We start from the raw sequence: 15,950 nt of genomic DNA on the forward strand, positions 1-15,950 counted from the left end.
CGTTTGACTGCCTTTAAACATGTATTTCCCTAATAGGTCAAATTAAACTTAATTGCTTTCGTTATTAATACTAAGACTTTTAATTGTTTCTCATTTAGTTTGAGCATTCATTTATCTAATAACGAAACAAAGAGTCCAACGGGATTAATTTAAAGACATAATATTTAGTTCTGTATTCATTTACATTGATTTATGGTGTCATACAGTACGCCAAGGTCTTGGCCACAGACAGACATAGATGCTATGGTGCCTGTTTCAAGTCAGTTTTTGGAAAGGAGAGTTTTGTATAAGAAAAGTCCAAGATCTGAATCCCTAGACTTTATAACCTTTGTACTTTCTTTCCTGTTAAAAACTGCTTGCAGAATGACGAGCCGTTTACCAAAACGATGAAGCTGGGTGAGCCCGCTTTGACAAAAAACCTGTTAAAATAAGAGAAAAGAAATGTTACTGTAGATGACACCATGGTACAAAAAGCATTCCAAACAGATAGTATCTTTCAAGATACAGATTATCAAGTCATCTAAGTAACACACTAGTCAGAAATTATCACACTGTTGACACCGTGGCAACCTGCCAAAAAGCAGCAGGAAAGGGTGTTAAAGGTAATTAGCATGTTTTAAATCCCATCATTTTAAATGGTTGCATAAACTCAAACATGGTTGTCAATGGAGGTCTACAAAACATACAAGATAATCCAGGCCAATTTACTGTTGCTTTTAGTCTCAGGATGAGGGGTGTTATAGAAAATGACTGTTTCCAAGGTAAAGAGAACAACTTTGGGCCTAGTAAATTATTAATAATGCTGCAAAACACTGTACATCCGTAAGCACTAACATCCTTACAATTCTAAATGAATTGTAGGCCTAGACAAAAAGCAGCTGGAACAACTAATTAAAATATCAATTACAAGAAAACTGTGGACATTTGCCGCCTAATCAAAATAAACAATTTGCAGTGATTGTTCATTAATCAGAATGAAAATCAAACTTTGTCTTAATAAATGTACCTTTTATGCTGTAACACCTTTAAAAGTGATGTCTCTGGATTTATTTGGTAGAGTGTTTCCTTTTCTTCATCTTCAAAGTACAGCTGGAAAGAGGAAAGGTCAAATGTTCTAAATTAGAACTGAAAATGTATTATGTCATTGGATTAATTTATATAAATGTACTGTTTTTATAACATTTATTATTCTTGACAGTCCTGGTAGTGTAAAAATCACAGAACTATATTGTAAGTCTTATTTAATCTACTGCACATGTCAAAAGTGACCAAAAACATTTAGGCAAAACACAAACCTGCAAATTTTGCGGGTGGTATTTTCTGTCTGTGTCCCAAGGTGGCAGTTCTTCTCCAAACATGACCGCCAGGTGATCTATGAAGCTGACAAGATAAATTCAAATATGCTGACGTGACTGAAGCTTTATGATGGAAACTCCTGTCTCTTTTAGTCACAAGAGATCAGAGAAAATAGAAGAAAGCTTGGAGTGCCCCAACAGGCAAGTGGTTATGGTAGGTGCTCCATGTGGAGGACCACAATTCCTGACATTAGGGGTTTGAGTCCTGCAGTCAACATGTGTCACAGGTGTAGGACCCTTTCCTGTCTGGCTCTCTGAAAGTTACTGGTAATAATAAAGGCACAAAAATGCCCCCCTCAAATACGTATACACACACTTACACAACACGCGGGGCACCCTGCATTACACTCGGTTCACATATAAGCAGAGCTGTTCAGATATTTATACATTTAAAAAAGGAGACGCCATCATAAATGCTCTATATAATGGTATTTTACTTATCACTGCTAATTCCTGCTTACGTAACAAGACAGCAAGTTTTCTCTATTTTCAAGAAAAACTATACAAATAGATCAAGGAGAAATAAAGAAAGGGGTTTACCAGTTGTTCTCACAGAACGCTGAGATGAAATCACTTTGCTGATGTTCTGGATAGAGGAAGAGCACAGGCCAGTGAACGGAGCCCTGCGCATCCAGGAAAACCTGGGCGCCTGTTGCCTCCTGGGAACTGAGGCCATCCAGGTTCAGCTGTGCTATTGCTGTGGAAGGACCTTCATCCTCATCCTCACTGTCTGAACCACACTGCTGACGAGGCTTTACAGACTGGAAAAGCTTGATACCTCGAGCCTGCAGAAATCACGCCAAAAAAAAAAAAAAAAGAATCACTAAAAACCATGTACCCTGAGATCTTACATCATGTTAACTACTGATAAATATACTGTCAGAATTCAGTGATTGTTTCAGGCATAATGGTGATTTTCATACAGAAACAGAGTTTAGATATTTCACTGAGAGGTAAAGTTGAATTCTTTATTTCTACCTTTATAGCAGCTAGAAGAGCTTCTTTCTCTCCATGCAACTTTTTCTCTTTGGCCTTGGCCTTCCTGGCATCTCTCTCTGCTGCCCTCTACAGTACAAAAATAAACAGGGCTTTAGGCTTGACGACCATTAGTTTCAAAATAATGGAGGTGAACACCAATCATGCAGTACAGCCTTGCTTTTTAGTCCACAGTCAACTGAACCTATTAGTGATTGTACCTTGTGCTTGTCTGCAGCAGCTTTCAGCTCCTGCAGCTTCTTATCTGTAGGGTGGGCCTTGAGACCCTCATCACACCATCGGATGGCCTCTGAAAAGTTACGCAGCTCTATACAACACTGAGCTCCTGCAGAAATATACACAGCAGATTTACTCTTAAGGGTTTTCTCATTACTGATAAATATGAAAAAAGATCTCACAAGGAAATCAATTGAAACTGCTGAAACATATTCAGGTAATATACCCAAGGCAATCCAGTGAGTTAAATATCTATTAAAATAAAAGGGCCATGATAACACATATGTCAAAAAATAATAATACAAAAATCTCATATTACCATAAAGCATGTCTGCTCACCACATTTACAACTTTGCTTAAAACAGCTTAATTCACCAAGAGCATTAAAGGAATACTTTCCATATCCATATTATAAGATATTACACATTTGTAAACATATTCTCATTTCTCTGCAAGGTATCACTACATATAGAAATAAAAGTATGTTTATTAATTAATTCTGATATATATATATATATATATATACACATACATACACACACACACACACACACATATATACTACTCACAAAAAGTTAGGGATATTCGACTTTCAGGTCAAATTTATGGAAAATGTAAAACTTTCATACTGCAGTGATATTATATCATGAAAGTAGGGCATTTAAGTAGAAGTATGCAATGGTCATTTCTTCATCTCAAACAATTTATTGAAACAAAAGCTAACAACAGTGGTAGGTATACCACAACAAAAAATATCAATGTCTCAATAACTTGTTAGGTGTCGTCTTGGTCTCATGAGGTCAAAATGTGAACAGCATGATGAAGAGGACTGTTTAAATACGAACTGTCATTGAACCAGAACATTTAGTAGTCGATGGTCATGGATCAGACACGTGATTTTTGTGGTTAATCACCTTGTTAGAGAACAGCATGTTATGCAATAAGTACTGAAACATTGAACAGTTGGACATGTGCATTCAAAAGTTTAGAGAAGCTCAAATTAAGTTCAGCTGTAAAGGTTATAGTGCATTTTAGGTGCATTCTGAAATTTCACCCGAAAGTCAAATATCCCTAACTTTTTGTGAGCCAGTGTGACACACACACACACACACACACACACATACATACACACACACACACATATAATTGAATTGTCTGTTCCTTTTTTTTTTTTTTTGGCTTTCTTTTTTATTTTTGTACGTAGAGAGCTTGAGTCAAATTCCTAGATTGGCCAATAAATGTTTGCTTCTTCTTTTTAAATAATAAAATGTGTGTTGCATACCTCTAATCAAGGCTTTAAGGTGGTCTGGTTTGATATTCTTTGCAGCTGCAGCATCATTCAGTGCAGACCGCATGTTACCTGTGTGACAGAAAAGTAGAAATTCAGTCAGGACAAGAACAAACATGAATTTCATGTCTTCATTCTCAAAAGCCACCAACAGAACAACATGCGGCATTTTTCTTCCATACGTTTATGATAACGTTTAGCATTTAGTGTTGAACAGTAGAGAAACACAAACCCAGGTGAAAGTGTGCTGCAGCCCGGTTGGTGAGAAGAACCGTGTTGAGGTCCACGTCGCCACATTTCTTCTTCAGACCTGCAGTGTAGGACAGTATGGCCTTTTGGTAGCTCTTCTCTTTGAAAAACGCGTTGCCCTCATCCTTCAGACTCTTCGCTTGCTCTGCACAGTAAATTCACAGTGTCACTAACAGCTCGTCACATTGTAAGACTCATGAAAAGCCCTTCGGCAGGTCCACTTACCCTCAGGAGGCCTGTCTTCATCGTGGATAATGGCCTGGAGACACGCGAGCTCCGGGTATTTCTGTGGGTCAATGTCTTCAGGGGCTGTTTTCATGAACATGGGAACTTTATTAAACTCCTACAAGACCAAAAACAGAAAAAAACAGGCCGCAACTTGTGACTTACAGGTTCTACTTAGCCTGTTTTTAGCTGCTCGTTTCTGTGTGTTAGCGTTACCTCCTCCCAGTTGTCTTCGGTGAAGGCGTTTTTATATCTCTGCGTCGTGAATTTGTCCATGAACTCGTCCATGCCATCGTCGCTGTCACCCTGCACCGCCGGAGACGTCATTTCCATCCAAATGTTGGTTTTTCCAATCCTCGTGTATTTGAGCTACAGCAGCCGAACAGCTGTAACAACTTCACCCAAATCAGAAATTATCCAGCTCCTTGTTTACGCATGTGCCTGGATTGTCCGACGATAATAGAGGTCCGTGCAGAAACACGTTACCGATACAGATGTTTCCGCATAGATGTCGCTGTTGTGTGGAAAGCGTGTTCAGTGTTATGGTAATTGTAGACAGACTTCCTGTCTTCATCAAAATTCATCATCATCAAACTTTCATTGTGATATTAAGTTTATGACAATCAGTCACTGGCTTCTATCACTTCTGACTTTGTAAAAGAAAATGAGGAACAAAAATAAAACTATGAGGTTCTTACTGACAAAAGACAAAACATACAAGGCTTCATTGTCTTTTCCCACCACCTCATTTATTTTGGTTATTACACAGAACAGACAGAGTAAAATGAAAACCCTTATTCCCACATTACTCATACAGTTTCTACATTTCCCAGTAGATCTAATAATCCATCTTTACTGAGAAACATGGTCTCACCTGTCTGCTGACAGATCACCTCAAACCTGGGTCTTTCTTCTACAGCACCCTGCCCTACTACAATCACATACGGGTAGCCCAGTCTGCTGGCATCCTTCAGCCTCTTTCCAATGGTCATCTGTGTGCGGTCATCAAGAACAACTTCACCTCTTAAATGAGGGAGCGTCTCTGACAAACTGTGAACCAGGTCCTCAGCTAAAGCTGCTGCCTCACCCACCTTGCTGCCCTTCTTTGGGGGTAAAACACACACTTGGTAAGGGGCGAGAAGCCCAGGCCAACGGATCCCCTCTTCTGTTGACATCACCTCAATGGCTGCAGCAAGAATACGGGTCACTCCAAGACCATAGCAGCCCATCTCAGCAACGCTATATTTGTTTTGAGGATTGTTGAAGGTGGCACTGAATACATACGAGTACTTTTTACCTAGATAAAAAGTGTGTCCTACTTCTATACCCCTTGACTCTACCAACGTGCCAGTTTTGCACTGTGGGCAGCGACATCTGTCCGATGTCAGAGTCTCTACATTAGCAGAGAAAGAGCAGTTCCCACAGACTAAAAGCCGGTCCTCACCAATGTCTGCTGGTAGCTGGAACTCATGAGAGAGTTTACCACCAATGTTTCCCGTGTCTGCCTGAACCTGAACGCAACGTAGGCCCAGACGGGTGAAGAGTCGGGTGTAAGCTTGGCAAACTGATTCATATGTCTGGTAAGCAGCTTCTTCACTCATATCAAATGAGTACATGTCTTTCATGTAGAACTCCTTCCCTCGCAGGAGACCAAACTTCGGCTTTGGTTCATCCCTGAATTTCTTTGTGATCTGTTTTACACAAAGGAAATCATAATGTAAAACTGAAATCTGTTACAAGAGAAAGCATCATGCAACTGAGCTAATCCAACCTGATAGAGAAGTAGAGGGAGCTGTCTGTAGGAGAGTGTCGTCTGATGAGCGATCAGAGTCGTCACTGCCTCCTCATGTGTGGGACCCAAGCAGTAGTCGACTTCATGGCGGTCTTTCAGACGGAACAGCTCTTTTCCCATCAAATCCCAGCGTTCACTGGTTTTCCACAGATCAGCTGAGCACAAACTGGGCATGTCCAGCTTTTGTCCCCCAATGCCCTGCATCTCCTGGTCTATGACTCTCACCTATTGGTCATAGACAAGAGTTCCTGCATTTTTCAGAACCAAAATAAGAACATACCTGTATACACTGAAAGGTTGTGTTCTTTTAATAGCTGACTAGCAGACGGAGTTTGGACAACCCCAAGAGGTTGTCCAAAGAAGCTCTACAGGGAACAACCTTAATAAACTGGAGAAAATCCAAACAGCCATATTTACTTGATCTATATTAATCCTATAAAAAATAAAAACTTGCCTCACCAGCTTCTCCATGGAGCGGACGGTTGCAGGGAGGTAGTAGAAACACCCTGGGCTGGATGGATGGATGAGGCCAGCCTGCTGCATGAGCCTCTGGCTCCTGCACGTCATCTCTCCAGGCAGGCCCACATCACGGAGGTTTGACGGCTGGTACAGTCGTGACACTAGGAGTGTGGGCCTGGTACGTGTGGAGTGAGGGGAGGCTGGAGCAGCAACATGCTCGACGCTGCCTGAATGACTCCTCCTGGGAAATAATGAGGTCACGTGGAGGCGCTGGAAGAATCTTGACAGCACCTGATGCATCACAGGCTCCATGGTGGATCCAGACAATCTGTTATTTCACACAATAAACGACTCAGATCAGTCAGAAAATCGACAGGCAGGATTATATTTGCTGATTAATCCTGAAGTCATTTGTCAGGCAAATACGCCAAAACCCTCAGTAGTTACAGCTTCTCAACTATCACAATATGCAGCTGTTCCTCTTTTGAATAAGATTTTTTGCACTGCTGGTCAGTGATAAACACAGACGGAGCTGATCATGGGTCTTAAAGCTTTTATTTCCAAAGAAAATACCTGACACAAACATTATTATGACTTATACCTGCTATTGCTTATGCTAGTGATAGGGACATACTACTTTAACCACTGGGACAATGTATGACCTTATTCTCTATAGTGCAGACTAATTCTGAAGTAAAATGGGACCAGTGCATGTAACCAGTCCCATATATCCAGTCCAGTATCAGCTGTATGACATGAATGCAGGCTAATGTTAGCTTCCTCAGGTGACTTAGCACGCAGCAACGTGCGCACACAGAACTAACAAACAAGACTCACCTTAGGCCCGATAGCGACAGTCTGCTCGTTCCGAGTAGGTTACTTGAGGAAAGAGGCAAACAGCAGCATTTCTACCAAGTTTGAGAAACTACAAGAATTTCGAAGGTTCCGTCCGTCATGATGCCCTTCCTTTCTGGTTACACGCCTGGAGAATCGCCGCTCAACAGCGCCACCTCCAGGACTGGAGGTGTAAATGCACAGCGCTCAGTGAAGGTCAGAGTTAATGTTTGATGCGTTTCATCAATTATTAGTTTCACAAATTGTAGAATCTAAGCACTAACTATCAGATGATTGCAAAATGATAATAATAATAATGATAATAATAATCATAGGAGAATATTATGTAAAAGCACAAACTATAGTTGTGTTTTTCCTACCTTTGATTTATGTTTTTATTTTCTGTAAAGTGTAGTTTTATGCCAAAACAAATGACAGTCACCATGAATCAGTGTTGACTACAATATTTCACAGACTCTTTTGGTACAATTGATGAGTTTTTATTGAATGTACTATACTATTCCATGTAATCGTTGCCTTTTGTTGACATTATACTGAACTGCAGGCTGTCTTAATGCACATTTGCTGGCTTTATAGCATTTTATGCCAGCAATTTTCAGTCAATGACACACAGGCACATGGTGAGTTCACACGCAAACACAGCTGAGTGACTCTCTGGCTCTTTTCTTTCAGGTGGACACTGCAGGCCATCATTCAGGCTGAAGGCTTCAGATAGACCGAAGACGCACATGCTGATGTCAAGTATTCCCAGGCCATTAGGTCTGCATCTGGTTCATCCATTTATCTATTGGCTTTTGTTTTAAGATTTAGTTCTCAGATATTTGGGGCGACTGACTGTCTCCTTGAGATAAGAACAATGCTATTAAGCCAGATTTTATCTGCAAACATCATATTGGTGACCAGGAAGAGACACAAACTAAACCTCACAGAAGCACAAAAACATCCACAGAGATGCAAAGTAACACAAGACCTTCACAAAGAGACATATAGGTGCATTGAGAGGGGCAGAATAAAAACATCACCTGTCATTATCACTGAGAAACACTGTCGCCACTTTTGCCTTAAGCTATTTGGGAAACTGAAATGGAAAACATGTAGGAGCTTTGTAATTTAATAGACTCTAATAACTTCCCGCCATGATGGCAGGAAACCTTTGCTGCTTCACTTACAGCTGGTACTCAGTTTGTTACTACTGGACATGTTTGTCCGGCTTTTGTTAAATTGCACTGTTTACTTAGAATTAATATCAAATGTAATTGAAAATTTCAGCTGAGGATCTGAGTTAGGATTTAATTTAAGGGCTCAGGAAACAGTAACACTTGTTCTCAGACCACTAATCGATAACTGGAGGTAGAATAATGTTTATTTTTCTTCAGAAATTAAAAAAAAAAAAATCAACTCAACCACTTTAGAGATGGCCTTTTAGGAATATACTTTTTAGATCCCTGAACAATGTGGTAGGTTTGTTAAACTGTTCTTTGTATTCTGCTGCCATACAAACCACCTTATAGTAACTAAACTCAATGTAATATAATTTCATAGAAATCCTAAATGGAACGTCCGCTGTCATATTTGGTATCACACTGCACCATCAGCAGCACCATAATGACCTGCGTGATGGACTGTCAACATTGACTCTTTTCCTCTCATATGGCCCATACTGCTGTAAAGTGAAAGCCAGTCAGGTCATCAAAGAGCTGTAAACGGATGAAACATCTGTTTGACTGTGGGGGAATCACTCTGCATCACCCAATTAGCCATGCAGTTTAGTGAAAATTGGTGCAATCACAGCTTTAAATCACATACTCACAGAGACCCTGAGAGGGCTGCTCCTCATTTAATGCGATTGTCAGGTGAAGGTTGTAAAAGGCTGATGGTCGTCACCCTCTCTTAGATGGCTGTAATTAGTGATGTTGGAGGTGACAGGAAGCATCAAATGACTTGACTGGAATGACAGCGTGTGGAACATGTGTGCGAGTGTGAGTGTTTGTGAGTAATTGGGATGAGCTAAGGTCCAGCTAGAAGGAGGTGGAGAGACAGTCGGCACGGATGAACTGAAAGCTGGATGGTATATAATGAAGGGAGATGAAAGAACTGGACCACTGGGCTGCAGCCTCCCAAAGACCTGAGGCAGGAGAGAAGACTCAGAGACAGACAGCAAGATAACAGAGAATAGCTGCAGTGGGTTTGGAGGGCAGCATATACTTTACAAATACAGTTAGGTATCCAACATGCGGGCTCTGGTGGTTTTGCCTCTGCTGCTGTGTGCAGTGCTGTGTGCGGACCTGGCAAGAGGTGAGGTGAAGACAGTGAAGCTGTGCGGCCGAGAGTTTCTGAGGGCTGTTGTCTACACCTGCGGAGGCTCTCGCTGGAGGAGATTCTTCACTGATCCAGACATGGATGGTGAGACAACTTTCCCTTTTTTTATTTAACATTTTTTGTCACAGTTTTCTTGTTTGTTCGGTCGTTACATGAAAAGAAGCTGTATTGTAAAGTATTTTCACAAAATTCAGCCTGACATCCTGCAGTTGACATGTTTGTGGACCGTATGATCTCGTCTTGAATTTGAGATAAAGCTCTGCAGGCTTAAACAGTATTTAATCACATAATAGTGATTGGTTCACTCCTCACTCCGTCCAGTTTGCAGCCACCTTTTACAGCAGCTTTCCAGCTGAAGGTTTCTGCAAAGATTGATGTGATCGTTCCAATTCCTCATATCCGACTGAAACAGTTTCATTTCATTTCTCTGCCATTTCAGTGTCACTGTTCCTGACACAGGCAATAAAATGTGAACTCACTGTTCTCACTGCTCATTACAAAGAGTCAAGTGATAAATAACGCTGAGTGAATCTAAAGGTCATTTAGAGTTTCCTTATTAAATTGAAATATAGCCATATATTACACAGACTGATCTGAAAACACTGACAAATTGGACTAAATATGGAAAGTTATCTTATATCAGGTCTCTTCAATGTTCTTGGTGATTTGTTTTCCCAGGTTTGTCCACAGGGGAGCAGAGCAGTTTGGAGACTCTGAGCAGAGGTGCTGAGTTGACCAGGCGAGACATCAATAACATGCTAACCACCGTGTGCTGCCAGGTCGGCTGCAGGAAGAGCGACCTGACCTTCCTCTGCTAAGGAACCAGCTCCTCCTCTTCCTTACTTCTTCTCAAAGTGACTCTGTTTTCTCCCACTTCGCCTTAAGAGATTTAAAGCCTGAATTATAACGCTTAAGTTTTAAGACACGCTCTGTTTTATGTATAATAACACTCATATCCACAAACGTTATTTCTCTAATTGCTTTTGATATTTTAGTTTCAGATTTGGATGAAGTTGGAAGGATTGGACATATCAATGTGGACCACTTGAGCATCTGTGAACATGTTGCTAAACCACAATGCACTAATTCTAAAATAAATCAGAGAATTAAAGAAAAGTTGAGATAAAGGCACTCAGGGATGGGTTCGGTGGTCAGATTGTCTGTGAAAGAGAGGCTCTCAGCCTGGGCTTGTGAACTGTTTGTGGTAACTGCAGCGATTCAGGTTTGCAAAAATTTTCATTTCTGCTTTGATGTATATCTTAGAAACCTGAGCTGTATCTATCATTTTTGCCAAATAAATGTCCATGCACGGGGGTAACATACTGTGAGGAGTGATATCCTTTTTAAAACTGCAGTCCTGGACACGGAACACCAGGCAATACTTTGCAATTCAATAAATTATATTGTCATTGGATCTAAAAACGGCATTTCGGTGGTCAGAGGTGTTTTTGGTATTTGTTTATTAAAAACACACTAAGCATGCAGAAAGACAAAGAGACTGCCAACGGAGCATCCAGTTATAACTTTTATTGGTTTTGGAAAGAAGCAAACTAAGTTTCTCTTTTTATCTTAGCATTGCTATGTACTGTACAAACAGCTTGCACATGTGTTTGAGGTTAACGGTACAGAACCAAAAAGCATTCTGGCTTATAGCAGACACAAACACACTCCCTGCTCTCTTCTGATCAATACAGCACAACATGTCATTTCAGTACTATCTATCATCATAGATGCCCCACCTTTTATTGCATGCGCTGCATGCAATAATGAATTACTGCAGGACAAATTCACCACAGAGATGAAGATTTGGAAAACACAAGATTTGTTTTGTTTTTATTAGAAGATGCAAAAAGTAACGTAACAACAAAAAAGGGAAGGTTTTGTCTTTTAGGCTGAAAGACTTTAGCTGTAGTGTAGTTGTAAATTAAAACAGATGCATGATGGGGGATGTGAATGTAGATAATGCTGTAGTGACTGTTGCACTGATAGCTTCAAGATTTACCCAGAAGGCAACAACTTTCTCTCAGGCATGTCCATCATTCCAGTCACATAATGACATGAGTGAAAGAAAATGTTACCAAGCTAATGTATTACCAGAAGCTAAATGGCACCAATCATCATCACCTCACATAAACAAAGTAAAACAATGTTCTTTTAGACAAGGTCTGCACATAAAGAACATGATTTTTCAACTGCATGGCATAGATTAGTTTTTTTTTTTTCAGTGGACAAATAATCACACATATTTAAAACTACATCCAATCAAAAATACTACATTATTGAGTAAGGAGTACTGATGTGGGAGTAATAGTCCTCTTGTACTAAAATTCAGCCTAAGATTGCTTCTGTGACACCCCGGAAAGGACTATGACTGATTGCATTTAGCAGAATGCCAAAATACAGTACAGACATCTTCGGCTACACTTTACACACATTTTGTTCTTCATGTTGAGTGTCAGAGCGTTCAGGAAGCTTAACATCATTAGCACAGTGTTTTTCACATTAAATAATATAATTTAATTATAATTATTTTGTCATCAGTTTTAAAAATATTCAGCTTATTCTCCTTATCAAAGGACTGAATGTCCCAGGGTACACACACACATAAAATATATATATACATATATATATATATATATATATATACAAAAACAAACGCGAAAAAAACCCAATTTTGGTTGACTTCACCTCACTCCACAACCTCATTCAACTTATGTCATCTCACAGAGACCATTATAATTATGCAAAATAAAGTCATGGACTGAAGCGCTTGTTGGACCATCCAGGATGTGCTCGTGATACAATCATGGATTTTAGGTTCCTCTGAGAGGAATGGACCAGATGAGAAGCATAACTAATGACACATGGTCAAGGTTAAGTTGATAACAGAGTAGCAAGACGTGGGAACAAAGAATGCTGGCTTAATATGAGGGTTTTCTTTCTCTTTCTTCATATTGAGGTTTGAATGTAATAAAAAGCTGGTCCCAGTAAACAAATCCTGTTCCAGTAACAATAGTGGTACCATGGTCACCAAACTTCATCCCTGCTCTTTAGGAAAATTGATTGTGTTGTCATTGTCTTAACGTTATCGACGGGAACATTTTGGAAATTTCTTCACTTTCTTGTTGAGAATTAGATGAGAAGATGGATATTAGTGTGATATTTGTTAAATACGAAGCTACAGGGAGCAGCTGGCTTGCTAAACTAAACACTAGGAGCAAGGGTATATAGTTAGTGAAGAAGGTTACCAATGCCCAACACTAATACTTACTCTATGAGCATTAAACACAAACTACAGCTGAGGCTGCTTGGAATATTGTTAGTTTTACAAATATTATGGTCAACTGAGGAAGTCTGATCTAAGGATCACCAAAGTCAGTAAGATCCAAGAGTTTGTTAATTATTGAGCTTCACAGTTGCTGACAGGTGGATTTTATTTCCTTTCGACAAAGCCAGGTTTGCTGTTTCACCTTACTCTTCAGTCTTTATGCTAAGCTAAGCTAACTGCATCTGGCTCAAGCTTCAAATTTAATATATACTGTGGTGCTGATCCCCTCATCTAACTCTTGCCAACAATATGAATATATGTATTCCCAAAATGTTGAACTGATTCTTTAAATTGTGGACCTTGCCCATGGGGTCCGTAAATCTACATTGCTTTCACAGAGCATAACACAGCATCCAGGAAGATATTTATCTTTTTCTTCCAAGTTACCCCCCACCCATATATAGCTCAAATCTTCTGTTGCACTTGTGTTAAAAAATTATATCTGAAATAAATTCAAAAATTATACCTTATACTGTACACAGGTTACCCACTTACACAGATAACAAAAAGAGAGAGAGTTCAAATATTTATACTTTTAAGGGTTCTGAATTGTGATACCATTCAAATTCTATTCATATACAGAATCACATTTTATACAACAAATCATTGTCATCAATAAATAAAAATAGAACGCTGTACTCTGGAGTCTAACACTGCTGTCCTGGGAACAACAGAAAGTCTATCTGACAATACAAGGAAAACACCAAACGCCCTTTAAGATATATATTATTGATTTAAAATGACACTTTTTACACTTCTTTTGTTCTGACAGGAAAACATATTTTCTTATGTTGCAACCAGTAAACTGATTTATCATTGCAGCTGCCTAACTTGCTAAAAACCTCTCCATGTGTGTATAATCCAGACAAATAAAAAGTTTGGTTGACTGATTCAGTGCATTTGTATTAAAAATGATGTCATCCAAAGTCATGTGACCCTGTAGTACCAGTAGATGATGCATGAAAAATCTGTTTTTACCTGATCCTGCATTTCGTCTTCCTGCACACAAACACCAGACTTCATTTAGGTGTTTGCGACAACATATCTCAAACTGTACCAGTAAAGGCATTGAATTGCTGGCAAAAGCCACATAAATGGCTGCAGTTGTCACAGGCTTTAAGCTAAGAGTTGTTATTAATTTATGCTATATGCTAATGAAGGTGTCTAACCTTGGTATAAACTGTCCTGGGCCCTGCTTTACCTAATAAATCTAACTTTGGATATATCAGGGGTTGAGGTGTGTGTCTGACCACAAAGATCTTAATCAAGGATCATTTTACAGCCAATGTTTCTGTACTGGGAATGACAACAGTCCAAAGTACAATCTAGCTGAAACTCTCTCTGTACATGTTTTCGGTCAGGCAGCTGCAGTGAAACATTGTAAAAACACCACCACACATTGACCCGAGGAGGATGGAGACACAGGCGCAGACTTTAGAGGAGGGGAGAACCCAGATATCTAAATGCAGCAATACAGATGTTGTGAAATTAATACAAATACGATAATTACATGACCAAAAACAGTTCCACAATGGTTTATGTAAATTATACAATACTGCTGGGTAGGCTGCGGACCTATCGTGGGTTCAGAAAAGGTTAGTGGAGTCTGTCTACTGCCTTTCTGTCCTCTGAGTCAACCCCAGTCCGCTGCGATTGTTTTGTTCAACAGTGCTGTTCTTAGTTGCATGGGTTAGTTGTCGGCCAGGTATTTACCTGAAAGACACCAACAAAATGTTTTGAAGTTTTGTTTCAGTCCTTTTTGTAGCTCTTTTAAAAGACCTACCACAACAGGTTTTCAAACTTTGAGAAGAGACAGACATGAGGCAAAAATAATGTGTGAGGTCAAACAGGTGTGAAACAAAACTGGAAGTTAGTTATTTAGTTAGTTAGTTTGATGTGATGAGTTGGTCTTTTCATCAACACACTAAACAGCTGGGAGGCAAAGTAATTAGTGGCTAGTGTCCAAAAATTTACTGAGAAATAACTACCAATATGTTGAAGTTGGAGTCCACTGTAGGCCATAGCAACATCTCTCAAAGCATTATGGGAACTGTAGTTCTGAAACATGGGGCATGACTTTCTACCAAATAAAAGTGAGGTGCATGTTTTTTTTTTAATCTGAATGGGAGTCTCCAGTGTTAAACCTTGAAAACTTTGAATCTACTGTAAACAGACTATAGTAAATACAGGCTGGTTAATAAGAGTTATTGAGGTAATGATAATGCATCTACTGTATTAACCAATAATTAAATAGAAAGCACAATATGCTTTTGGCTAAGATAAGATAAAAACTGTACTTTTGAGTGCACTGAGCATGAGACTAACTAAAGCAATATCAGTTCACTTTCAGTATTGCCTCTTTATTAAAAACACAGCATTTTATCTGGTGGGTGACTGATCTGGAAAGTGGAAACAATTGATAGCCTTAATTTATCACTAGAATACACTTTTACAAAAAGTTATTTAGCAGTGATAGGTTATATTTTGGGTTGAAAAATACTTTTTTTGCTAAACTGACCTGCGGCAAACCTCTTCTTGATGAGAGAGAAACGATATCCTGGCCCAGCCAGTTCAATGTCACAGCCTGACAGTGTGCTGCCCTCACTGGTGAACTGCACTGCCAGTGGAGCTGGTTTACTGGGGCCTTCTGTTAGCTGGAAGCGTGCTAGCAATGATCCAACACCTGAGGGAAGAGTATTGAGGAAGATGACTGGTAGCACTGTGTGATTCCCAGAACAGGGAATCATCTCAAAGCCTGTTCAATGTCAAAATGATTGCTGGATACAGATTTCAAGGAAGCAATGGATAAGATTCATCTGGGAGGAAAATTTCATGTCATCTATTTTTGTCAGAGATCATTAAAAAGAT

The 15,950-nt window shown here is 39.6% G+C and overlaps 4 protein-coding genes across 9 annotated transcripts in view; 1 reads left to right on the plus strand and 3 right to left on the minus strand.

Annotated features, from left to right (window-relative positions):
• Nucleotides 1-144: 144 nt before the first annotated feature.
• Nucleotides 145-4,801, minus strand: ttc4 (tetratricopeptide repeat domain 4). Its single transcript, XM_026323275.2, has 10 exons — nt 4,546-4,801; nt 4,330-4,447; nt 4,088-4,249; nt 3,850-3,927; nt 2,552-2,676; nt 2,334-2,420; nt 1,896-2,140; nt 1,296-1,380; nt 1,007-1,089; nt 145-419 (listed from the first exon to the last, which is right to left on the minus strand). Exons 1-10 carry the CDS (start codon nt 4,660-4,662, stop codon nt 320-322), a joined length of 1,200 nt encoding a protein of 399 aa, XP_026179060.1. The 5' UTR covers nt 4,663-4,801; the 3' UTR covers nt 145-319.
• Nucleotides 4,802-5,052: 251 nt separating this feature from the next.
• pars2 (prolyl-tRNA synthetase 2, mitochondrial) lies at nt 5,053-7,571 on the minus strand. The gene is made up of 4 exons (XM_026323470.2): nt 7,418-7,571; nt 6,581-6,908; nt 6,101-6,346; nt 5,053-6,020 (listed from the first exon to the last, which is right to left on the minus strand). The coding sequence occupies exons 2-4, from the start codon at nt 6,890-6,892 to the stop codon at nt 5,139-5,141; spliced, it is 1,440 nt and encodes a 479-aa protein (XP_026179255.1). The 5' UTR covers nt 6,893-6,908; nt 7,418-7,571; the 3' UTR covers nt 5,053-5,138.
• Nucleotides 7,572-9,666: 2,095 nt separating this feature from the next.
• insl5a (insulin-like 5a) lies at nt 9,667-10,572 on the plus strand. Its single transcript, XM_026323680.1, has 2 exons — nt 9,667-9,838; nt 10,433-10,572. The coding sequence occupies exons 1-2, from the start codon at nt 9,667-9,669 to the stop codon at nt 10,570-10,572; spliced, it is 312 nt and encodes a 103-aa protein (XP_026179465.1).
• A 798-nt stretch (nt 10,573-11,370) lies between these two features.
• Nucleotides 11,371-15,950, minus strand: part of sgip1a (SH3GL interacting endocytic adaptor 1a) — a 50,601-nt gene continuing 46,021 nt past the window's right edge. For all 6 annotated transcript variants that reach the window (XM_026323657.1, XM_026323656.1, XM_026323660.1 and 3 more), the window contains 2 exons: nt 15,601-15,765; nt 11,371-14,795 (listed from right to left, as the gene is read on the minus strand). In XM_026323657.1, coding sequence (XP_026179442.1) covers nt 14,773-14,795; nt 15,601-15,765 — 188 coding nt within the window. In that variant the 3' untranslated portion in view covers nt 11,371-14,772. The remainder of the gene's footprint in view (nt 14,796-15,600; nt 15,766-15,950) is intronic.

The sequence above is a fragment of the Mastacembelus armatus genome, chromosome 4 (genome assembly GCF_900324485.2).
Source record: "Mastacembelus armatus chromosome 4, fMasArm1.2, whole genome shotgun sequence".
Lineage (NCBI taxonomy): Eukaryota > Metazoa > Chordata > Actinopteri > Synbranchiformes > Mastacembelidae > Mastacembelus > Mastacembelus armatus.